At 44.2% G+C, this 25,639-nt stretch overlaps 1 protein-coding gene across 1 annotated transcript in view; it reads left to right on the top strand.

Annotated features, from left to right (window-relative positions):
• cntn5 (contactin 5) overlaps positions 1 to 25,639 on the top strand; it is a gene marked incomplete at its 5' end in the record, with an annotated part of 395,923 nt that overhangs the window by 85,836 nt on the left and 284,448 nt on the right. Inside the window, one exon of the mRNA XM_038962131.1 lies at positions 20,138 to 20,341. Coding sequence (XP_038818059.1) covers positions 20,138 to 20,341 — 204 coding nt within the window. The remainder of the gene's footprint in view (positions 1 to 20,137; positions 20,342 to 25,639) is intronic.

Here is a 25,639-nt window from a genome sequence, read left to right as displayed (position 1 = left end):
TAGCTGGTGTTATGTCTCATGTTGAAGGATGACCTTAGTAATGTTAGCCTGTTGTTATGTCTCATGTGAAGGTGACCTTAGTAATGGTTAGCTGTTGTTTATGTCTCATGTGAAGGATGACCTTAGTATGGTTGCTGGTGTTTAGTCTCATGTGAAGGATGACCTAGTAATGGTTAGCCTGGTGTTATGTCTCATGTGAAGGATGACCTTAGTATGGTTAGCCTGGTGTTATGTCTCATGTGAAGGATGACCTTAGTATGGTTGCCTGGTGTTATGTCTCATGTGAAGGATGACCTTAGTATGTTAGCCTGTTGTTATGTCTCATGTGAAGGATGACCTTAGTAATGGTTAGCCTGTTGTTATGTCTCATGTGAAGGATGACCTTAGTAGTGTTAGCCTGTGTTAGTCTCATGTGAAGGATGACTTAGTATGGTTAGCCTGGTGTTATGTCTCATGTGAAGGATGACCTTAGTAATGGTTAGCCGTTGTTATGTCTCATGTGAGATGACCTTATGTATTGTTAGCCTGGTTGTTATGTCTCATGTGAAGGATGAGCCTTAGTAATGGTTAGCCTGTGTTATGTCTCATGTGAAGGATGACCTTAGTAATGGTTAGCCTGTGTTTATGTCTCATGTGAAGGATACTCTTAGTAATGGTTAGCCTTTTATGTCTCATGTGAAGGATGACCTTAGTAATGGTTAGCCTGTTGTGTTATGTCTCATGTGAAGGATGACTTTAGTAATGGTTAGCCTGTGTTATGTCTCATTGAAGGATGACTTTAGTAATGGTTAGCCTGTTGTTATGTCTCATGTGAAGGATGACCTAGTAATGGTTAGCCTGTTGTTATGTCTCATGTGAAGGATGACTTTAGTAATGGTTAGCCTGTTGTTATGTCTCATGTGAAGGATGACCTTAGTAATGGTTAGCCTGTTGTTATGTCTCATGTGAAGGATGACCTTAGTATGGTTTAGCCTGGTGTTATGTCTCATGTGAAGGATGACCTTAGTAATGGTTAGCCTGTGTTATGTCTCATGTGAAGGATGACCTTAGTAATGGTTAGCCTGGTGTTAGTCTCATGTGAAGGATGACCTTAGTAATGGTTAGCCTGTTTGTATGTCTCATGTGAAGGATGACCTTAGTAATGGTTAGCCTGTGTTATGTCTCATGTGAGGATGACCTTAGTAATGGTTAGCCTGGTGTTATGTCTCATGTGAAGGATGACCTTAGTAATGGTTAGCCTGTTGTTATGTCTCATGTGAAGGATGACTTTAGTAATGGTTAGCCTGGTGTTATGTCTCATGTGAAGATGACTTTAGTAATGGTTAGCCTGTTGTTATGTCTCATGTAAGGATACCTTAGTAATGGTTAGCCTGGTGTTATGTCTCATGTGAGTGACCTTAGTAATGGTTTAGCCTGTTGTTATGTCTCATGTGAAGGATGACCTTAGTATGGTTACCTGTGTTATGTCTCATGGAAGGATGACCTTATAGTATGGTTAGCCTGTTTGTTATGTCTCATGTAAGGATGACCTTAGTATGGTTAGCCTGTTGTTATGTCTCATGTGAAGGATGACCTTAGTAATGGTTAGCCTGGTGTTATGTCTCATGTGAAGGATGACCTTAGTAATGGTTAGCCTGGTGTTATGTCTCATGTGAAGGATGACCTTAGTAATGGTTAGCCTGGTGTTATGTCTCATGTGAAGGATGACCTAGTAATGGTTAGCCTGTGTTATGTCTCATGTGAAGGATGACCTTAGTAATGGTTAGCCTGTTGTTATGTCTCATCTGTGAAGGATGACCTTAGTAATGTTAGCCTGGTGTTATGTCTCAGTGAAGGATGACCTTAGTAATGGTTAGCCTGGTGTTATGTCTCATGTGAAGGATGACTTAGTAATGGTTAGCCTGTGTTATGTCTCTGTGAAGGATGACCTTAGTAATGGTTAGCCTGTTGTTATGTCTCATGTGAAGGATGACCTTAGTAATGGTTAGCCTGTGTGTTATGTCTCATGTGAAGGATGACCTTAGTAATGGTTAGCCTGTTGTTATGTCTCATGTGAAGGATGACCTTAGTAATGGTTAGCCTTGTTTATGTCTCATGTGAAGGATGACCTTAGTAATGGTTATGCCTGGTGTTTTGTCTCATGTGAAGGATGACCTTAGTAATGGTTAGCCTGTTGTTATGTCTCATGTGAGGATGACCTTAGTATAGGTTAGCCTGGTGTTATGTCTCATGTGAAGGATGACCTTAGATTGGTTAGCCTGTTGTTATGTCCATGTGAATGATGACCTTGTAATGGTTAGCCTGTTTGTTATGTCTCATGTGAAGGATGACCTTAGTAATGGTTAGCCTGGTGTTATGTCTCATGTGAAGGATGACCTTAGTAATGGTTAGCCTGGTGTTATGTCTCATGTGAAGGATGACCTTAGTAATGGTTAGCCTGGTGTTATGTCTCATGTGAAGGATGACCTTAGTAATGGTTAGCCTGTGTATAGTTCATGTGAAGGATGACCTTATATGGTTAGCCTGGTGTTACGTCTCATGTGAAGGATGACCTTAGTAATGGTTAGCCTGGTGTTATGTCTCATGTGAAGGATACCTTAGTAATGGTTAGCCTGTTGTTATGTCTCATGTGAGAATGACCTTTAGTAATGGTTAGCCTGGGTTTGTCTCATGTGAAGGATGACCTTAGTAATGGTTAGCCTGTTTTTACGTCTCATGTGAAGGATGACCTTAGTAATGTTAGCCTGTTGTTACGTCTCATGTGAAGATGACCTTAGTAATGTTAGCCTGGTGTTATTTCGCATGTGAAGGATGACCTTAGTAATGGTTAGCCTGTTTGTTATGTTCATGTGAAGGATGACCTTAGTAATGGTTAGCCTGTTGTTATGTCTCATGTGAAGGATGACCTTAGTAATGGTTAGCCTGGTGTTACTGTCATGTGAAGTGACCTTAGTAATGGTTAGCCTGTTGTTATGTCTCATGTGAAGGATGACCTTAGTAATGTTAGCCTTTTGTTATGTCTCATGTGAAGGATGACCTTAGTAATGGTTAGCCGTGGTTATCTCATTGAGGATGATCTAGTAATGGTTAGCCTGTTTTGTCTCATTGAGATGACCTTAGTAATGGTTAGCCTGTTATGTCTCATGTGAGGATGACCTTAGTAATGGTTAGCCTGTTGTTATGTCTCATGTGAAGGTGACCTTAGTATGGTTTAGCCTGGTGTTATGTCTCATGTGAAGGATGACCTTAGTAATGGTTGCCTGGTTTATGTCATGTGAAGGATGACCTTAGTAATGGTTAGCCTGGTTGTTATGTCTCATGTGAAGGATGACCTTAGTAATGGTTAGCCGGTGTTTACGTCTCATGTGAAGGATGACCTTAGTAATGGTTAGCCTGTTGTTATGTCTCATGTGAAGGATGACCTTAGTAAGGTTAGCCTGGTGTTACGTCTCATGTGAAGGATGCCTTAGTAATGGTTAGCCTGTGTTAGTCTCTGTGAAGGATGCCTTAGTAATGGTTAGCTGGTGTTATGTCTCATGTGAAGGCTGACCTTAGTAATGGTTAGCCTGGTGTTATGTCTCATGTGAAGGATGACCTTAGTAATGGTTAGCTGTTGTTATGTCTCATGTGAAGGATGACCCTTAGTAATGGTTAGCCTGGTGTTATGTCTCATGTGAAGGATGACCTTAGTAATGGTTAGCCTGGTGTTATTCTCATGTGAAGGATGACTTAGTAATGGTTAGCCTGTGTTATCTCATGTGAAGGATGACCTTAGTAATGGTTAGCCTGGTGTTATGTCTCATGTGAAGGATGACCTTAGTAATGGTTAGCCTTTTTATGTCTCATGTGGAAGGATGACCTTAGTAATGGTTAGCCTGGTGTTAATGTATCTCTGTGAAGGATGACCTTAGTAATGGTTAGCCTGTTGTTATGTCTCATGTGAAGGATACCTTAGTAATGGTTAGCCTGTGTTATGTCTCATGTGAAGGATGACCTTAGTAATGGTTAGCCTGTTATGTCTCATGTGAAGGATGACCTTAGTAATGGTTAGCCTGGTGTTATGTCTCATGTGAAGGCTGACCTTAGTAATGGTTAGCCTGGTGTTATGTCTCATGTGAAGGATGACCTTAGTAATGGTTAGCCTGTTGTTATGTCCATGTGAAGGGATGACCTTAGTAAGGTTACCTGTTGTTATGTCCTCATAGGTGAAAGGATGACCTTCGTAGATAATGATAGGGTTAGCCTGTTGTTATGTCCTCATTGAAGGATGACTTTAGTAATGGTTAGCTGGTGTTATTCTCATGTGAAGGATGACCTTAGTAATGGTAGTCTACCTGGTGTTATAATCTCATGTGGAAGGAATGATCCTTAGTAACATGTGTAGCCTGTGTATATCAATCATTGCAATGGTGGCCTTAGTAATGGACCGCGTGTTAGTCTCAAAATTAAGATTGACCTGTGTATGTTAGCTGTTAGTCTCACTGTGAAGGACTGACCTTATTTAATGGATTTAACCTGTTGTTAATGTCCCTCATGTGAAGGATGCCTTAGTATGGTTAGCCTGGTTTTATTCCATGTGAAGGATTGACCTCTAGTAATCGGTCTATGGAACCTGTTGTTATGGGTCTCCAGCACCTCAATGTCTGAAAGGATGCGACCTTACCCAGTTAGTAATGAATGGGAAGCACAGTCTAGCAGCCCACGAGCTTTGTTATGGAATGCTCTCGCGGAGTACCTCGTGATCCTCCAATGTTGGACGGATGAACAACTTAGGGCAGTAAATAGGTAGGCACTAAACGTAAGCCTGACTGGATGTTGTTTAAAATGACGAGAGGGTGAAGAGGCGGCGACGGAATTAGCTATTTAGTGGCAAACACTATTAGTCTGTGTGAGTCTACGACCCCATACTTTACGCGGGCTCCCATCACATTAAGGTTAGGGTTAAGGTTAGGGTTAGGGTTAGGGTTAGGTTAAGGTTAGGGTTAGGGTTAGGGTTAGGGTTAGGGTTAGGGTTAAGGTTAGGGTTAGGGTTAGGGTTAAGGTTAGGGTTAGGGTTAGTGCCTAATGCCAATACTGATTTATATTATGTGAAGTCCGCTAGAACCTTTTTACTCCTTCAGAACAGGAATGTGTTCTAAATGGAACCCTATTCCCTTTTGACCAGGGCCCATAGGGTAGTGCACTACTGTAGACCAGGGCCCATAGGGTAGTGCACTACTGTAGACCAGGGCCCATAGGGTAGTGCACTAGGGATTAGGATGACCAGGGTCCATAGGATGGTGCACTACTTTTGACCAGGGCCCATAGGGTAGTGCACTACTTTTGACCAGGACCCATAGGGTAGTGCACTACTTTTGACCAGGGCCCATAGGGCACTATATAGGGAATAATGTTATATTTGGGACACAGGACAGCAGTATAGAAATGGAGCAGGATTGTGGGAAGGGCAAAAAGGATTTAGTGCCTCGTGTTACAGAGGCTGTAGCAGGAGTGTTTTGATTGAGTGTTACAGAGGCTGTAGCAGGAGTGTTTTGATTGAGTGTTACAGAGGCTGTAGCAGGAGTGTTTTGATTGAGTGTTACAGAGGTTGTAGCAGGAGTGTTTTGATTGAGTGTTACAGAGGTTGTAGCAGGAGTGTTTTGATTGAGTGTTACAGAGGTTGTAGCAGGAGTGTTATGATTGAGTGTTACAGAGGTTGTAGCAGGAGTGTTTTGATTGAGTGTTACAGAGGCTGTAGCAGGAGTGTTTTGATTGAGTGTTACAGAGGATGTAGCAGGAGTGTTTTGATTGAGTGTTACAGAGGCTGTAGCAGGAGTGTTTTGATTGAGTGTTACAGAGGCTGTAGCAGGAGTGTTTTGATTGAGTGTTACAGAGGCTGTAGCAGGAGTGTTTTGATTGAGTGTTACAGAGGCTGTAGCAGGAGTGTTTTGATTGAGTGTTACAGAGGCTGTAGCAGGAGTATTTTGATTGAGTGTTACAGAGGCTGTAGCAGGAGTGTTTTGATTGAGTGTTACAGAGGCTGTAGCAGGAGTGTTTTGATTGAGTGTTACAGAGGTTGTAGCAGGAGTGTTTTGATTGAGTGTTACAGAGGCTGTAGCAGGAGTGTTTTGATTGAGTGTTACAGAGGCTGTAGCAGGAGTGTTTTGATTGAGTGTTACAGAGGCTGTAGCAGGAGTGTTTTGATTGAGTGTTACAGAGGCTGTAGCAGGAGTATTTTGATTGAGTGTTACAGAGGCTGTAGCAGGAGTGTTTTGATTGAGTGTTACAGAGGCTGTAGCAGGAGTGTTTTGATTGAGTGTTACAGAGGTTGTAGCAGGAGTGTTTTGATTGAGTGTTACAGAGGCTGTAGCAGGAGTGTTTTGATTGAGTGATACAGAGGCTGTAGCAGGAGTGTTTTGATTGAGTGTTACAGAGGCTGTAGCAGGAGTGTTTTGATTGAGTGTTACAGAGGCTGTAGCAGGAGTGTTTTGATTGAGTGTTACAGAGGCTGTAGCAGGAGTATTTTGATTGAGTGTTACAGAGGCTGTAGCAGGAGTGTTTTGATTGAGTGTTACAGAGGTTGTAGCAGGAGTGTTTTGATTGAGTGTTACAGAGGCTGTAGCAGGAGTGTTTTGATTGAGTGTTACAGAGGCTGTAGCAGGAGTGTTTTGATTGAGTGTTACAGAGGCTGTAGCAGGAGTGTTTTGATTGAGTGTTACAGAGGCTGTAGCAGGAGTATTTTGATTGAGTGTTACAGAGGCTGTAGCAGGAGTGTTTTGATTGAGTGTTACAGAGGCTGTAGCAGGAGTGTTTTGATTGAGTGTTACAGAGGTTGTAGCAGGAGTGTTTTGATTGACTGTTACAGAGGCTGTAGCAGGAGTGTTTTGATTGAGTGATACAGAGGCTGTAGCAGGAGTGTTTTGATTGAGTGATACAGAGGCTGTAGCAGGAGTGTTTTGATTGAGTGTTACAGAGGTTGTAGCAGGAGTGTTTTGATTGAGTGTTACAGAGGCTGTAGCAGGAGTGTTTTGATTGAGTGTTACAGAGGCTGTAGCAGGAGTGTTTTGATTGAGTGTTACAGAGGTTGTAGCAGGAGTGTTTTGATTGAGTGTTACAGAGGCTGTAGCAGGAGTGTTTTGATTGAGTGTTACAGAGGCTGTAGCAGGAGTGTTTTGATTGAGTGTTACAGAGGCTGTAGCAGGAGTGTTTTGATTGAGTGTTACAGAGGCTGTAGCAGGAGTATTTTGATTGAGTGTTACAGAGGCTGTAGCAGGAGTGTTTTGATTGAGTGTTACAGAGGCTGTAGCAGGAGTGTTTTGATTGAGTGTTACAGAGGTTGTAGCAGGAGTGTTTTGATTGAGTGTTACAGAGGCTGTAGCAGGAGTGTTTTGATTGAGTGATACAGAGGCTGTAGCAGGAGTGTTTTGATTGAGTGTTACAGAGGCTGTAGCAGGAGTGTTTTGAGTGAGTGTTACAGAGGCTGTAGCAGGAGTGTTTTGATTGAGTGTTACAGAGGCTGTAGCAGGAGTATTTTGATTGAGTGTTACAGAGGCTGTAGCAGGAGTGTTTTGATTGAGTGTTACAGAGGTTGTAGCAGGAGTGTTTTGATTGAGTGTTACAGAGGTTGTAGCAGGAGTGTTTTGATTGAGTGTCAGAGGTTGTAGCAGGAGTGTTTTGATTGAGTGTTACAGAGGTTGTAGCAGGAGTGTTTTGATTGAGTGTTACAGAGGTTGTAGCAGGAGTGTTTTGATTGAGTGTTACAGAGGCTGTAGCAGGAGTGTTTTGATTGAGTGTTACAGAGGCTGTAGCAGGAGTGTTTTGATTGAGTGTTACAGAGGCTGTAGCAGGAGTGTTTTGATTGAGTGTTACAGAGGCTGTAGCAGGAGTATTTTGATTGAGTGTTACAGAGGCTGTAGCAGGAGTGTTTTGATTGAGTGTTACAGAGGCTGTAGCAGGAGTGTTTTGATTGAGTGTTACAGAGGTTGTAGCAGGAGTGTTTTGATTGAGTGTTACAGAGGCTGTAGCAGGAGTGTTTTGATTGAGTGTTACAGAGGCTGTAGCAGGAGTATTTTGATTGAGTGTTACAGAGGCTGTAGCAGGAGTGTTTTGATTGAGTGTTACAGAGGCTGTAGCAGGAGTGTTTTGATTGAGTGTTACAGAGGTTGTAGCAGGAGTGTTTTGATTGAGTGATACAGAGGCTGTAGCAGGAGTGTTTTGATTGAGTGTTACAGAGGTTGTAGCAGGAGTGTTTTGATTGAGTGTTACAGAGGCTGTAGCAGGAGTGTTTTTAAATTGAGTGTTACAGAGGTTGTAGCAGGAGTGTTTTGATTGAGTGTTACAGAGGTTGTAGCAGGAGTGTTTTGATTGAGTGTTACAGAGGCTGTAGCAGGAGTGTTTTGATTGAGTGTTACAGAGGCTGTAGCAGGAGTGTTTTTAAATTGAGTGTTACAGAGGTTGTAGCAGGAGTGTTTTGATTGAGTGTTACAGAGGCTGTAGCAGGAGTGTTTTGATTGAGTGTTACAGAGGCTGTAGCAGGAGTGTTTTGATTGAGTGTTACAGAGGCTGTAGCAGGAGTGTTTTGATTGAGTGTTACAGAGGTTGTAGCAGGAGTGTTTTGATTGAGTGTTACAGAGGCTGTAGCAGGAGTGTTTTGATTGAGTGTTACAGAGGTTGTAGCAGGAGTGTTTTGATTGAGTGTTACAGAGGCTGTAGCAGGAGTGTTTTGATTGAGTGTTACAGAGGCTGTAGCAGGAGTGTTTTGATTGAGTGTTACAGAGGCTGTAGCAGGAGTGTTTTGATTGAGTGTTACAGAGGTTGTAGCAGGAGTGTTTTGATTGAGTGTTACAGAGGCTGTAGCAGGAGTGTTTTGATTGAGTGTTACAGAGGCTGTAGCAGGAGTGTTTTGATTGAGTGTTACAGAGGTTGTAGCAGGAGTGTTTTGATTGAGTGTTACAGAGGCTGTAGCAGGAGTGTTTTGATTGAGTGTTACAGAGGCTGTAGCAGGAGTATTTTGATTGAGTGTTACAGAGGCTGTAGCAGGAGTGTTTTGATTGAGTGTTACAGAGGCTGTAGCAGGAGTGTTTTGATTGAGTGTTACAGAGGTTGTAGCAGGAGTGTTTTGATTGAGTGATACAGAGGCTGTAGCAGGAGTGTTTTGATTGAGTGTTACAGAGGTTGTAGCAGGAGTGTTTTGATTGAGTGTTACAGAGGCTGTAGCAGGAGTGTTTTTAAATTGAGTGTTACAGAGGTTGTAGCAGGAGTGTTTTGATTGAGTGTTACAGAGGTTGTAGCAGGAGTGTTTTGATTGAGTGTTACAGAGGCTGTAGCAGGAGTGTTTTGATTGAGTGTTACAGAGGCTGTAGCAGGAGTGTTTTTAAATTGAGTGTTACAGAGGTTGTAGCAGGAGTGTTTTGATTGAGTGTTACAGAGGCTGTAGCAGGAGTGTTTTGATTGAGTGTTACAGAGGCTGTAGCAGGAGTGTTTTGATTGAGTGTTACAGAGGCTGTAGCAGGAGTGTTTTGATTGAGTGTTACAGAGGCTGTAGCAGGAGTGTTTTGATTGAGTGTTACAGAGGCTGTAGCAGGAGTGTTTTGATTGAGTGTTACAGAGGTTGTAGCAGGAGTGTTTTGATTGAGTGTTACAGAGGCTGTAGCAGGAGTGTTTTGATTGAGTGTTACAGAGGCTGTAGCAGGAGTGTTTTGATTGAGTGTTACAGAGGTTGTAGCAGGAGTGTTTTGATTGAGTGTTACAGAGGCTGTAGCAGGAGTGTTTTGATTGAGTGTTACAGAGGCTGTAGCAGGAGTATTTTGATTGAGTGTTACAGAGGCTGTAGCAGGAGTGTTTTGATTGAGTGTTACAGAGGCTGTAGCAGGAGTGTTTTGATTGAGTGTTACAGAGGTTGTAGCAGGAGTGTTTTGATTGAGTGATACAGAGGCTGTAGCAGGAGTGTTTTGATTGAGTGTTACAGAGGTTGTAGCAGGAGTGTTTTGATTGAGTGTTACAGAGGCTGTAGCAGGAGTGTTATGATTGACTGTTACAGAGGCTGTAGCAGGAGTGTTTTGATTGAGTGTTACAGAGGCTGTAGCAGGAGTGTTTTGATTGAGTGTTACAGAGGCTGTAGCAGGAGTGTTTTGATTGAGTGTTACAGAGGTTGTAGCAGGAGTGTTTTGATTGAGTGTTACAGAGGCTGTAGCAGGAGTGTTATGATTGACTGTTACAGAGGCTGTAGCAGGAGTGTTTTGATTGAGTGTTACAGAGGCTGTAGCAGGAGTGTTTTGATTGAGTGTTACAGAGGTTGTAGCAGGAGTGTTTTGATTGACTGTTACAGAGGCTGTAGCAGGAGTGTTTTGATTGAGTGTTACAGAGGCTGTAGCAGGAGTGTTTTGATTGAGTGTTACAGAGGCTGTAGCAGGAGTGTTTTGATTGAGTGTTACAGAGGCTGTAGCAGGAGTGTTTTGATTGAGTGTTACAGAGGTTGTAGCAGGAGTGTTTTGATTGAGTGTTACAGAGGCTGTAGCAGGAGTGTTTTGATTGAGTGTTACAGAGGCTGTAGCAGGAGTGTTTTGATTGAGTGTTACAGAGGCTGTAGCAGGAGTGTTTTGATTGAGTGTTACAGAGGCTGTAGCAGGAGTGTTTTGATTGAGTGTTACAGAGGCTGTAGCAGGAGTGTTTTGATTGAGTGTTACAGAGGCTGTAGCAGGAGTGTTTTGATTGAGTGTTACAGAGGCTGTAGCAGGAGTGTTTTGATTGAGTGTTACAGAGGCTGTAGCAGGAGTGTTTTGATTGAGTGAATTAATATTTAGCATTTAATGTGAAGGTGACTACAGAACAATGAGATTTCATGTCAAATAATGAACTTGCAGGTTTGATCCTGTTTATACAATATAGTCTTGTGAAGGTTATGGATCAACGTTGTCATGAAAATCGTCCATTTCATATTTGCAAGCTTGTTTAAAGCGGCAATGTTTGATTAATACACCCCTTTTTTTTACTTTAAAATTGAGGAGATATCGCCATTGATTGTTGAAGAATATAACTTACTGTATGCCTCATGAACTTCGTTCAACTCTGGTACCCCATCAGAACCTAAAATATAAGGTTGTTTTGCTCCATTGTTTGTTAACAATATAATTGTAAACAAACAGAGTGTATAGACTCAAAACATGGTTAAATGTATCATTGTGAACTTATTCAGTACGTAGATGGTAAGTCGGTGTCATTAGCTGTCTACGAATTTGAAAGAGGTAACATTTATTCAGCCCCATCACCCATCCCTCATGTATCAAAACAGTAGTGGGGTGGTGGCTTTGTTGTTGTCTGAACTACAGATTGCCCCTTTAATGAGCAATACTATTTAGAGGTGTTATGAACGTGAGGATAAATGAAGACGTTATACAGAGAACATAAAACAAATGTAGAGGTTATTTTATATTTCAATATTTGGATTGTGTTGTAGGAGGATTCAATTTGGACGCAGTGGGACGTGAAACAGGTTATTATTTTAAATAGTTTGCCTCCGTATGGGGATTTGTTCGGTTCTAGTTTCTGATCAAGAGGAATATGCTTCTGTGAAGTAAACTACTGGGTGATTTCTGAGTGGGTTAGTTGCAGCAGTTTCTTCCAGTTGTGTCAATCAGTCCGGTGCTTCTTCCTGAATATAAATCTATTCCCAAGTTTCAAGTGAATTGAGTGATTTCTTCTTCTTTTTTTTGTACTCCATGCACTCCGTAAAGAAATATCAGCGCCTCTGAGGTTTAAGCCTACACACACTTTTATGTAATCTACAGTTATTTGTTCTGTCTATAAGATAAAACTGTTGTTTGTCTGGGAGGAGTCAGAACTTCATCAACAACAACAGTTATTAGTAAAGCATTTAAACATTGTTGTGTCCCAAAATGGCACCTTTATGAAGGGACTAGGGTTAGGGGTTAGGGGTTAGGGTTAGGATGCCATTTGGAACACAGACCTGTTGTTAGGTTCTGTACACGCACACAATCACATGCACCCATACACGCACGCACGCACACGCACGCACGCACGCGCGCACACACACGCACACACACGCACAAGACAGAACATCATGATTTTATCCTCTCCATCTGCCCTTATAACATCAATTTGTTCAATATACACAATTTAGTTCATTGACAAAAGCAAAAAAATACAAAATTCCCAGCCAGTGTGGAATCTTGTTACTTTACGGTGGTTTGGATTTGTAAGAAAATGTAATTTATATAGAGTTAATTTATATATATATATATATATATATATATATATATATATATATATATACAGTGGGGCAAAAAAGTATTTAGTCAGCCACCAATTGTGCAAGTTCTCCCACTTAAAAAGATGAGAGAGGCCTGTAATTTTCATCATAGGTACACTTCAATTATGACAGACAAAATGAGAAAAAAAATTCCAGAAAATCACATTGTAGGATTTTTTATGAATTTATTTGCAAATTAAGGTGGAAAATAAGTATTTGGTCACCTACAAACAAGCAAGATTTCTGGCTCTCACAGACCTGTAACTTCTTCTTTAAGAGGCTCCTCTGTCCTCCACTCGTTACCTGTATTAATGGCACCTGTTTGAACTTGTTATCAGTATAAAAGACACCTGTCCACAACCTCAAACAGTCACACTCCAAACTCCACTATGGCCAAGACCAAAGAGCTGTCAAAGGACACCAGAAACAAAATTGTAGACCTGCACCAGGCTGGGAAGACTGAATCTGCAATAGGTAAGCAGCTTGGTTTGAAGAAATCAACTGTGGGAGAAATTATTAGGAAATGGAAGACATACAAGACCACTGATAATCTCCCTCGATCTGGGGCTCCACGCAAGATCTCACCCCGTGGGGTCAAAATGATCACAAGAACGGTGAGCAAAAATCCCAGAACCACACGAGGGGACCTAGTGAATGACCTGCAGAGAGCTGGGACCAAAGTAACATAGCCTACCATCAGTAACACACTACGCCGCCAGGGACTCAAATCCTGCAGTGCCAGACGTGTCCCCCTGCTTAAGCCAGTACATGTCCAGGCCCGTCTGAAGTTTGCTAGAGAGCATTTGGATGATCCAGAAGAAGATTGGGAGAATGTCATATGGTCAGATGAAACCAAAATAGAACTTTTTGGTAAAAACTCAACTTGTCGTGTTTGGAGGACAAAGAATGCTGAGTTGCATCCAAAGAACACCATACCTACTGTGAAGCATGGGGGTGGAAACATCATGCTTTGGGGCTGTTTTTCTGCAAAGGGACCAGGACGACTGATCCGTATAAAGGAAAGAATGAATGGGGCCATGTATCGTGAGATTTTGAGTGAAAACCTCCTTCCATCAGCAAGGGCATTGAAGATGAAACGTGGCTGGGTCTTTCAGCATGACAATGATCCCAAACACACCGCCCGGGCAACGAAGGAGTGGCTTCGTAAGAAGCATTTCAAGGTCCTGGAGTGGCCTAGCCAGTCTCCAGATCTCAACCCCATAGAAAATCTTTGGAGGGAGTTGGAAGTCCGTGTTGCCCGGCAACAGCCCCAAAACATCACTGCTCTAGAGGAGATCTGCATGGAGGAATGGGCCAAAATACCAGCAACAGTGTGTGAAAACCTTGTGAAGACTTACAGAAAGCGTTTGACCTCTGTCATTGCCAACAAAGGGTATATAACAAAGTATTGAGATAAACTTTTGTTATTGACCAAATACTTATTTTCCACCATAATTTGCTAATAAATTCATAAAAAATCCTACAATGTGATTTTCTGGATTTTTTTTTCTCATTTTGTCTGTCATAGTTGAAGTGTACCTATGATGAAAATTACAGGCCTCTCTCATCTTTTTAAGTGGGAGAACTTGCACAATTGGTGGCTGACTAAATACTTTTTTGCCCCACTGTATATATATATATATATATATATATATAGTTAATTTATATATAGTTAATTTACATATATTTATATATATATATATCGTTAATTTATATATGTTTAATTTATATATGTATATATAGTTATATTATATATATTTAATGTATATATATATATATAGTTAATTTATATATATTTAATTTATATATATAGTTAATTTATATATATTTAATTTATATATATAGTTAATTTATATATATTTAATTTATTTATTTTTTCTTTTCGTTAGTGTCACGAATCCCGCCGAGGATGGTGCCTCTTCCTGTTCGGGCGGCGCTCGGCGGTCGTCGTCACCGGCCTACTAGCTGCCATCGATTCTCTTCTTTTTGTTTCTGTTAGTTTGGGCTGATTGGGTGCACCTGTTTTGAGTTTAGTTTGGTGGGTAGGCTATTTAAGGGCAGGTAGCCCGCTGGCTGTTGTGCGGGCTTGTATTCTGTTATGTTGGTGTTGGATTTGTAATGTGGATTTTGTTATTTTCTCGGAACAGTTTAGTCCGGTGTTTTTGGACTCGTCTTTTCATGCGCCCGTGTGTTTTAGGGCATGATCGTTTTCCCTGTGTATTGGAAATAAATCCACGTTCTTGAAACCTGCTCTCTGCGCTTGACTCCATCCACCCAGTACTCCGAGCAGCTCTGACAGTTAATTTATATATGTTTAATTTATATATGTATATATAGTTATATTATATATATTTAATGTATATATATATATAGTTAATTTATATATATTTAATTTATATATATTTAATTTATATATATTTAATTTATATATATATATATATATATATATAGGTAATTTATATATATTTAATTGATATATATATTTATATATATATTTTATTTATATATAGTTAATTTATATATAATTAATTTATATGCACATCTGTGCTGCAGAGTCTGCCAGCCAGAAAAAGTAATGAGTTTTACCCCATTCTGATTATCATAGATAAAAAAACAAGACAAGCAACTTCTGATGTTAACATCCAGATAACTTTTCAGTTGTGATTTAAAATATAAAGTTGGACGAGACTTGGTTGTTTGCTTTTTACTTACGTCGTCTGGCTCTGTTATAAAACATATCAGATTAAGTGTACATATCAAATGAAACCCTATTCCCTATGTAGTGCACTACTTTTGACCAGAGGACCCTGGTAGTAGTAGTGCACTACATAGGGAAAAGGGTGCTATTTGATACGCTCACTGAACGTCTGTATCCTCAGTTGATATGAGGAGTTGAAGAATTTATTTCCCGAAAGCCAAATCCACACTTCTTTTCACATTTGTTTTTTTTTTCATCAGAAATGTATGCTTATGGGTACCTTCATGTGTGTGTAAAATATTAATGTCCTCAGATGTCTTATTCGCCGATATATCCAATGTTTAGCCGGAATGGATTATTCGTATTCTATATATTTGACTGTGATACGTGGTTGTCTCACATAGCTATCTAAGATGAATGCATCTAACAGTATGTTACAGCAGCAGCAGTCAACACTTCTCCTGTAGTTATAGATAGTCTCCTGGTAGGTCTAACAGTATGTTACAGCAGCAGTCAACACTTCTCCTGTAGTTATAGATAGTCTCCTGGTAGGTCTAACAGTATGTTACAGCAGCAGTCAACACTCCTCCTGTAGTTATAGATAGTCTCCTGGTAGGTCTAACAGTATGTTACAGCAGCAGCAGGCAACACTTCTCCTGTAGTTATAGATAGTCTCCTGGTAGGTCTAACAGTATGTTACAGCAGCAGTCAACACTTCTCCTGTAGTTATAGATAGTCTCCTGGTAGGTCTAACAGTATGTTACAGCAGCAGTCAACACTTCTCCTGTAGTTATAGATAGTCTCCTGGTAGGTCTAACAGTATGTTACAGCAGCAGTCAACACTTCTCCTGTAGTTATAGATAGTCTCCTGGTAGGTCTAACTGTATGTTACAGCAGCAGCAGTCGACACTTCTCCTGTAGTTATAGATAGTCTCCTGGTAGGTCTAACAGTATGTTACAGCAGCAGTCAACACTTCTCCTGTAGTTATAGATAGTCTCCTGGTAGGTCTAACAGTATGTTACAGCAGCAGTCAACACTTCTCCTGTAGTTATAGATAGTCTCCTGGTAGGTCTAACAGTATGTTACAGCAGCAGTCAACACTCCTCCTGTAGTTATAGATAGTCTCCTGGTAGGTCTAACAGTATGTTACAGCAGCAGTCAACACTCCTCCTGTAGTTATAGATCGTCTCCTGGTAGGTCTAACAGTATGTTACAGCAGCAGCAGGCAACACTTCTCCTGTAGTTATAGATAGTCTCCTGGTAGGTCTAACTGTATGTTACAGCAGCAGTCAACACTCCTCCTGTAGTTATAGATAGTCTCCTGGTAGGTCTAACAGTATGTTACGGCAGCAGTCAACACTTCTCCTGTAGTTATAGATAGTCTCCTGGTAGGTCTAACAGTATGTTACAGCAGCAGCAGGCAACACTTCTCCTGTAGTTATAGATAGTCACCTGGTAGGTCTAACAGTATGTTACGGCAGCAGTCAACACTTCTCCTGTAGTTATAGATAGTCTCCTGGTAGGTCTAACAGTATGTTACAGCAGCAGTCAACACTTCTCCTGTAGTTATAGATAGTCTCCTGGTAGGTCTAACAGTATGTTACAGCAGCAGCAGTCAACACTTCTCCTGTAGTTATAGATAGTCTCCTGGTAGGTCTAACAGTATGTTACAGCAGCAGTCAACACTTCTCCTGTAGTTATAGATAGTCTCCTGGTAGGTCTAACAGTATGTTACAGCAGCAGTCAACACTTCTCCTGTAGTTATAGATAGTCTCCTGGTAGGTCTAACAGTATGTTACAGCAGCAGTCAACACTCCTCCTGTAGTTATAGATAGTCTCCTGGTAGGTCTAACAGTATGTTACAGCAGCAGTCAACACTTCTCCTGTAGTTATAGATAGTCTCCTGGTAGGTCTAACAGTATGTTACAGCAGCAGCAGCCAACACTTCTCCTGTAGTTATAGATAGTCTCCTGGTAGGTCTAACAGTATGTTACAGCAGCAGTCAACACTCCTCCTGTAGTTATAGATAGTCTCCTGGTAGGTCTAACAGTATGTTACGGCAGCAGTCAACACTTCTCCTGTAGTTATAGATAGTCTCCTGGTAGGTCTAACAGTATGTTACAGCAGCAGCAGTCAACACTTCTCCTGTAGTTATAGATAGTCTCCTGGTAGGTCTAACAGTATGTTACAGCAGCAGTCAACACTTCTCCTGTAGTTATAGATAGTCTCCTGGTAGGTCTAACAGTATGTTACGGCAGCAGTCAACACTTCTCCTGTAGTTATAGATAGTCTCCTGGTAGGTCTAACAGTATGTTACAGCAGCAGCAGTCAACACTTCTCCTGTAGTTATAGATAGTCTCCTGGTAGGTCTAACAGTATGTTACAGCAGCAGAAGTCAACACTCCTCCTGTAGTTATAGATAGTCTCCTGGTAGGTCTAACAGTATGTTACAGCAGCAGTCAACACTTCTCCTGTAGTTATAGATAGCCTCCTGGTAGGTCTAACAGTATGTTACAGCAGCAGCAGTCAACACTCCTCCTGTAGGTATAGATAGTCTCCTGGTAGGTCTAACAATATGTTACAGCAGCAGCAGTCAACACTTCTCCTGTAGTTATAGATAGTCTCCTGGTAGGTCTAACTGTATGTTACAGCAGCAGCAGTCAACACTTCTCCTGTAGTTATAGATAGTCTCCTGGTAGGTCTAACAGTATGTTACAGCAGCAGTCAACACTTCTCCTGTAGTTATAGATAGTCTCCTGGTAGGTCTAACAGTATGTTACAGCAGCAACAGTCAACACTTCTCCTGTAGTTATAGATAGTCTCCTGGTAGGTCTAACTGTATGTTACAGCAGCAGCAGTCAACACTTCTCCTGTAGTTATAGATAGTCTCCTGGTAGGTCTAACAGTATGTTACAGCAGCAGTCAACACTTCTCCTGTAGTTATAGATAGTCTCCTGGTAGGTCTAACAGTATGTTACAGCAGCAACAGTCAACACTTCTCCTGTAGTTATAGATAGTCTCCTGGTAGGTCTAACAGTATGTTACAGCAGCAGCAGTCAACACTTCTCCTGTAGTTATAGATAGTCTCCTGGTAGGTCTAACAGTATGTTACAGCAGCAACAGTCAACACTTCTCCTGTAGTTATAGATAGTCTCCTGGTAGGTCTAACAGTATGTTACAGCAGCAGCAGTCAACACTTCTCCTGTAGTTATAGATAGTCTCCTGGTAGGTCTAACAGTATGTTACAGCAGCAGTCAACACTCCTCCTGTAGTTATAGATAGACACCACAGTAATGTGGTGTCCTCTCAGGCAGACTACAGTAATGTGGTGTCCTCTCAGGCAGACTACAGTAATGTGGTGTCCTCTCAGGCAGACTACAGTAATGTGGTGTCCTCTCAGGCAGACTACAGTAATGTGGTGTCCTCTCAGGCAGACTACAGTAATGTGGTGTCCTCTCAGGCAGACTACAGTAATGTGGTGTCCTCTCAGGCAGACTACAGTAATGTGGTGTCCTCTCAGGCAGACTACAGTAATGTGGTGTCCTCTCAGGCAGACTACGGTAATGTGGTGTCCTCTCAGGCAGACTACATTAATGTGGTGTCCTCTCAGGCAGACTACAGTAATGTGGTGTCCTCTCAGGCAGACTACAGTAATGTGGTGTCCTCTCAGGCAGACTACAGTAATGTGGTGTCCTCTCAGGCAGACTACAGTAATGTGGTGTCCTCTCAGGCAGACTACGGTAATGTGGTGTCCTCTCAGGCAGACTACATTAATGTGGTGTCCTCTCAGGCAGACTACAATAATGTGGTGTCCTCTCAGGCAGACTACAGTAATGTGGTGTCCTCTCAGGCAGACTACAGTAATGTGGTGTCCTCTCAGGCAGACTACAGTAATGTGGTGTCCTCTCAGGCAGACTACATTAATGTGGTGTCCTCTCAGGCAGACTACAGTAATGTGGTGTCCTCTCAGGCAGACTACAGTAATGTGGTGTCCTCTCAGGCAGACTACAATAATGTGGTGTCCTCTCAGGCAGACTACAGTAATGTGGTGTCCTCTCAGGCAGACTACAGTAAGGTGGTGTCCTCTCAGGCAGACTACAGTAATGTGGTGTCCTCTCAGGCAGACTACAGTAATGTGGTGTCCTCTCAGGCAGACTACATTAATGTGGTGTCCTCTCAGGCAGACTACAGTAATGTGGTGTCCTCTCAGGCAGACTACAGTAATGTGGTGTCCTCTCTCAGGCAGACTACAATAATGTGGTGTCCTCTCAGGCAGACTACAGTAATGTGGTGTCCTCTCAGGCAGACTACAGTAAGGTGGTGTCCTCTCAGGCAGACTACAGTAATGTGGTGTCCTCTCAGGCAGACTACAGTAATGTGGTGTCCTCTCAGGTAGACTACAGTAATGTGGTGTCCTCTCAGGCAGACTACAGTAATGTGGTGTCCTCTCAGGCAGACTACAGTAATGTGGTGTCCTCTCAGGCAGACTACAGTAATGTGGTGTCCTCTCAGGCAGACTACAGTAATGTGTTGACTACAGTCTCATCCGTATCGTCATGTATCTTTGTTTTGTGTGCCTCTTGTGTCTCATCCTCCCTCTCCTCTCCTCTCCTCTCCTCTCCTCTCCTCTCCTCTCCTCTCCTCTCCTCTCCTCTCCTCTCCTCTCCTCTCCTCTCCTCTCCTCTCCTCTCCGTGTCTCATCCTCCTCTCCTCTCCTCTCCTTTCCTCTCCTCCTCCTCTCTGTGTCTCATCCTCCTCTCCTCTCCTCTCCTCTCCTCTCCTCTCCTCTCCTCTCCTCTCCTCTCCTCTCCTCTCCTCTCCTCTCCTCTCCTCTCCTCTCCTCTCCTCTCCTCCTCCTCTCTGTCTCATCCTCCTCTCCTCTTTCTCATCCTCCTCTCTGTCTCATCCTCCTCTCCTCTCCTCCTCCTCTCCTCTCCTCCTCTCCTCCTCCTCTCCGTGTCTCATCCTCCTCTCCTCTCCTCCTCCTCTCCTCTCCTCCTCCTCTCCGTGTCTCATCCTCCTCTCCTCTCCTCCTCCTCTCCGTGTCTCATCCTCCTCCTCTCCTCTCCTCCTCCTCTCCTCTCCTCCTACTCTCCTCTCCTCCTCCTCTCCGTGTCTCATCCTCCTCTCCTCTCCTCTCCTCTCCTCCTCCTCTCCTCTCCCCCTCCTCTCCTCTCCTCCTCCTCTCCAGAGATCATGTACAGCTGGGTGTTCAACGAGTTCCCATCGTTTGTTGCCGAGGATAGCCGTCGGTTCATCTCCCAGGTAACGGGCAACCTGTACGTGTCCAAGGTGCAGCCTAGTGACGTGGGCAGCTACATCTGTCTGGTGAAGAACACGGTGACCAACGCCAGGGTCCTCAGCCCGCCCACGCCACTCACACTCAGAACAGATGGTGAGACGCCCCTGACACACCCCTTCTTCCTTCTACACACGCCCCTGACACACCCCCTCACCCCTCTACACACGCCCCTGACACACCCCCTCACCCCTCTACACACACCCCTGACACACCCCCTCACCCCTCTACACACGCCACTGACACACCCCTTCACCCCTCTACACACGCCCCTGACACACCCTCCTCATCCCTCACACACTGTACCCTCCTCATCCCTCACACACTGTACCCTCCTCATCCCTCACACACTGTACCCTCCTCATCCCTCACACACTGTACCCTCCTCATCCCTCACACACTGTACCCTCCTCATCCCTCACACACTGTATCCTCCTCATCCCTCACACACTGTACCCTCCTCATCCCTCACACACTCTACCCTCCTCATCCCTCACACACTCCAGACTCCTCATCCCTCACACACTGTACCCTCCTCATCCCTCACACACTGTACCCTCCTCATCCCTCACACACTGTACCCTCCTCATCCCTCACACACTGTGCCCTCCTCATCCCTCACACACTGTACCCTCCTCATCCCTCACACACTGTACCCTCCTCATCCCTCACACACTGTACCCTCCTCATCCCTCACACACTGTACCCTCCTCATCCCTCACACACTGTACCCTCCTCATCCCTCACACACTGTACCCTCCTCATCCCTCACACACTGTACCCTCCTCATCCCTCACACACTGTATCCTCCTCATCCCTCACACACTGTACCCTCCTCATCCCTCACACACTCTACCCTCCTCATCCCTCACACACTCCAGACTCCTCATCCCTCACACACTGTACCCTCCTCATCCCTCACACACTGTACCCTCCTCATCCCTCACACACTCTACCCTCCTCATCCCTCACACACTCTACCCTCCTCATCCCTCACACACTCTACCCTCCTCATCCCTCACACACTGTACCCTCCTCATCCCTCACACACTGTACCCTCCTCATCCCTCACACACTGTACCCTCCTCATCCCTCACACACTGTACCCTCCTCATCCCTCACACACTGTACCCTCCTCATCCCTCACACACTGTACCCTCCTCATCCCTCACACACTGTACCCTCCTCATCCCTCACACACTGTATCCTCCTCATCCCTCACACACTGTACCCTCCTTATCCCTCACACACTCTACCCTCCTCATCCCTCACACACTGTACCCTCCTCATCCCTCACACACTCTACCCTCCTCATCCCTCACACACTCTACCCTCCTCATCCCTCACACACTGTACCCTCCTCATCCCTCACACACTGTGCCCTCCTCATCCCTCACACACTGTACCCTCCTCATCCCTCACACACTGTACCCTCCTCATCCCTCACACACTGTACCCTCCTCATCCCTCACACACTGTGCCCTCCTCATCCCTCACACACTGTGCCCTCCTCATCCCTCACACACTGTACCCTCCTCATCCCTCACACACTCTACCCTCCTCATCCCTCACACACTCTACCCTCCTCATCCCTCACACACTCTACCCTCCTCATCCCTCACACACTGTACCCTCCTCATCCCTCACACACTGTACCCTCCTCATCCCTCACACACTGTGCCCTCCTCATCCCTCACACACTGTACCCTCCTCATCCCTCACACACTGTACCCTCCTCATCCCTCACACACTGTACCCTCCTCATCCCTCACACACTCTACCCTTCTCATCCCTCACACACTCTACCCTCCTCATCCCTCACACACTGTACCCTCCTCATCCCTCACACACTGTACCCTCCTCATCCCTCACACACTGTACCCTCCTCATCCCTCACACACTGTACCCTCCTCATCCCTCACACACTGTACCCTCCTCATCCCTCACACACTGTACCCTCCTCATCCCTCACACACTGTACCCTCCTCATCCCTCACACACTGTACCCTCCTCATCCCTCACACACTGTACCCTCCTCATCCCTCACACACTCTACCCTCCTCATCCCTCACACTCTGTACCCTCCTCATCCCTCACACACTCTACCCTCCTCATCCCTCACACACTGTACCCTCCTCATCCCTCACACACTGTACCCTCCTCATCCAGGTGGAAACCTAATGGCATATTTACTGTCATCATGAAGTGATTCCCAGGTGGAAACCTAATGGCAGATTTAGGTACTGTAATACATGAGCACTCAGGCACTCCACCCGGAAGTGGTCTAATATTTCACTTCCTGTAATGTGTTTACATAAGCATACATCAGATATTTATTTGAACGGTGTTTTCCCCTTGGTGGCCAAGGGCCTCAGCTCTGCATGCCTTAGAGAGAGAGACAGTGTCAAGAATAGATATTCAGGAAGCTTTATCATAGTATTCCCCTTGGTGGCCAAGGGCCTCAGCTCTGCATGCCTTAGAGAGAGACAGTGTCAGGAATAGATGGTCAGGAAGCTTTATCATTAGTAGCTTTCTCCAATCACGCACAATGTGCCCTGGCCAAACCAGCCATCAGGGAAATCATCTCTCCCGCATAAAATTAACTGAATCAATGGTTGTCATTGGTGAATGGGATGCTAGGGCTTTCAAACTGTTAGCCTCTCAGGGGCCTCTCTAGGCTCGGACGGCGGTGCTGGATTCAGGTGAGTCTCTCTCTCTCTCTTTCTCTCTCTTCTCTAACCGGAGGAGTTTTGATACATCTGGCTACACAGAGGATCGCTCATCATCACCTAGTGCAGCGCTGGTGCTTGTCATTGGCAAGGTTTCAGAGGGTCATTGAAAATGAGCTCCAGGATTCCCAATGCGTTTAACTGAAAAGGACTTTCATGACCCGGGAAAACAGGTATCGGTTGGCATTGCAGTTGATGTGGCAGCAGGTATTTAGCATTTTACCATGAGGTACGATGTCCAGCTCATCTCTTTCTGTCTGGATTTGCACAACCTTGTTTTTGTGAATCACTCCTTGGAGACATAACGCTAAGCTCATTACCATAGTAAATCAGATTGTTCCTCTCATTTACAAAGATGGAATAAGAGGAGAGGAAGTGGTCCCCGTGATCTGGATGTCAGGCCTATGTTCAGACGTCATTTAAACACTGATTCATACAAGAACACAAGCAGAGGAGAACTTCTGCTAGGACATGTTAGACAGAGTCCTTCTCCTTCTTCTTCTAGTAACAGGTTGCTTTCTTACCTCAGGTGGTGGAAAATACCAATTTTTGTATTATCCATATTTGTGGCCAATGAATGGTGTGGTGTGGTTATCGGGGAGAGGTATTTAATTAAATGGTGTGGTGTGGTGTGGTTGTCGGGGAAGGGTATTTAAAAGCCGAGAGTGTCACGGCCGTCTTCGGAAGGAGACCAAGGTGCAGTGTGGTGAGCGTACATTTTCCTTTATTATATTTAAATGTCGCCAACAAAACAAGAAACGAAGTAACAACCGTGAAGCTTGACAGGGCTATAGTGCCACTAACAAAGATAACTACCCACAAACACCAAAGGAAAAAAGGCTGCCTAAGTATGATTCCCAATCAGAGACAACGATAGACAACTGTCCCAACCATACCCGGCCAAAACATAGAAATACAAAACATATAAATAAAGAAACTAGAATGCCCACCCTAGTCACACCTTGGCCTAACCAAAATAGAGAATAAAAACCTCTCTATGGCCAGGGCATGACAGAGACTCTCTAAGAGGTTAGTCTCTCTCAGAGGGTAGTCTCTCTCAGAGGGTAGTCTCTCTCAGAGGGTAGTCTCTCTCAGAGGGTAGTCTCTCTCAGAGGTAGACGCTCTCAGAAGGTTGACTCTCTCAGAGGGTAGGCTCTCTCAGAGGGTAGGCTCTCTCAGACGGTAGACTCTCTCAGAGGGTAGACTCTCTCAGAGGGTAGGCTCTCTCAGAGGGTAGGCTCTCTCAGAGGGTAGGCTCTCTCAGAGGGTAGTCTCTCTCAGAGGGTAGGCTCTCTCAGAGGGTAGGCTCTCTCAGAGGGTAGGCTCTCTCAGAGGGTAGTCTCTCTCAGAGGGTAGACTCTCAGAGGGTAGACTCTCTCAGAGGGTAGACTCTCTCAGAAGGTAGACTCTCTCAGAAGGTAGATTCTCTCAGAAGGTAGGTTCTCTCAGAGGGTAGACTCTCTCAGAGGGTAGTCTCTCTCAGAGGGTAGTCTCTCTCAGAAGGTAGGTTCTCTCAGAGGGTAGACTCTCTCAGAGGGTAGACTCTCTCAGAGGGTAGACTCTCTCAGAAGGTAGGTTCTCTCAGATGGTAGACTCTCTCAGAGGGTAGACTCTCTCAGAGGGTAGACTCTCTCAGAGGGTAGACTCTCTCAGAAGGTAGACTCTCTCAGAGGGTAGTCTCTCTCAGAAGGTAGTCTCTCTCAGAAGGTAGACTCTCTCAGAGGTTAGTCTCTCTCAGAGGTTAGGTTCTCTCAGAAGGTAGGTTCTCTCAGAGGGTAGACTCTCTCAGAGGGTAGTCTCTCTCAGAAGGTAGGTTCTCTCAGAGGGTAGACTCTCTCAGAGGGTAGACTCTCTCAGAGGGTAGTCTCTCTCAGAAGGTAGGTTCTCTCAGAGGGTAGACTCTCTCAGAGGGTAGACTCTCTCAGAGGGTAGACTCTCTCAGAAGGTAGACTCTCTCAGAGGGTAGACTCTCTCAGAGGGTAGGTTCTCTCAGAGGGTAGACTCTCTCAGAAGGTAGGTTCTCTAAGAGGGTAGACTCTCTCAGAGGGTAGACTCTCTCAGAAGGTAGGTTCTCTCAGAGGGTAGGTTCTCTCAGAGGGTAGACTCTCTCAGAGGGTAGACTCTCTCAGAGGGTAGACTCTCTCAGAAGGTAGACTCTCTCAGAGGGTAGACTCTCTCAGAAGGTAGACTCTCTCAGAGGGTAGACTCTCTCAGAGGGTAGACTCTCTCAGAGGGTAGGTTCTCTCAGAAGGTAGGTTCTCTAAGAGGGTAGACTCTCTCAGAGGGTAGACTCTCTCAGAAGGTAGGTTCTCTCAGAGGGTAGGTTCTCTCAGAGGGTAGACTCTCTCATAGGGTAGACTCTCTCAGAGGGTAGACTCTCAGAGGGTAGGCTCTCTCAGAGGGTAGACTCTCTCAGAGGGTAGGTTCTCTCAGAGGGTAGACTCTCTCAGAGGGTAGACTCTCTCAGAGAGTAGACTCTCAGAGGGTAGACTCTCTCAGAGGGTAGGTTCTCTCAGAGGGTAGACTCTCAGAGGGTAGACTCTCTCAGAGGGTAGGTTCTCTCAGAGGGTAGACTCTCAGAAGGTAGACTCTCTCAGAGGGTAGACTCTCAGAAGGTAGACTCTCTCAGAGGGTAGACTCTCTCAGAGGGTAGACTCTCTCAGAA

The sequence above is a fragment of the Salvelinus namaycush genome, chromosome 23 (genome assembly GCF_016432855.1).
Source record: "Salvelinus namaycush isolate Seneca chromosome 23, SaNama_1.0, whole genome shotgun sequence".
NCBI classification, from domain to species: Eukaryota; Metazoa; Chordata; class Actinopteri; order Salmoniformes; family Salmonidae; genus Salvelinus; species Salvelinus namaycush.
The sequence above is the reverse complement of the archived record's forward strand: the minus strand, read 5'-3'. Positions and strand labels throughout refer to the sequence as shown.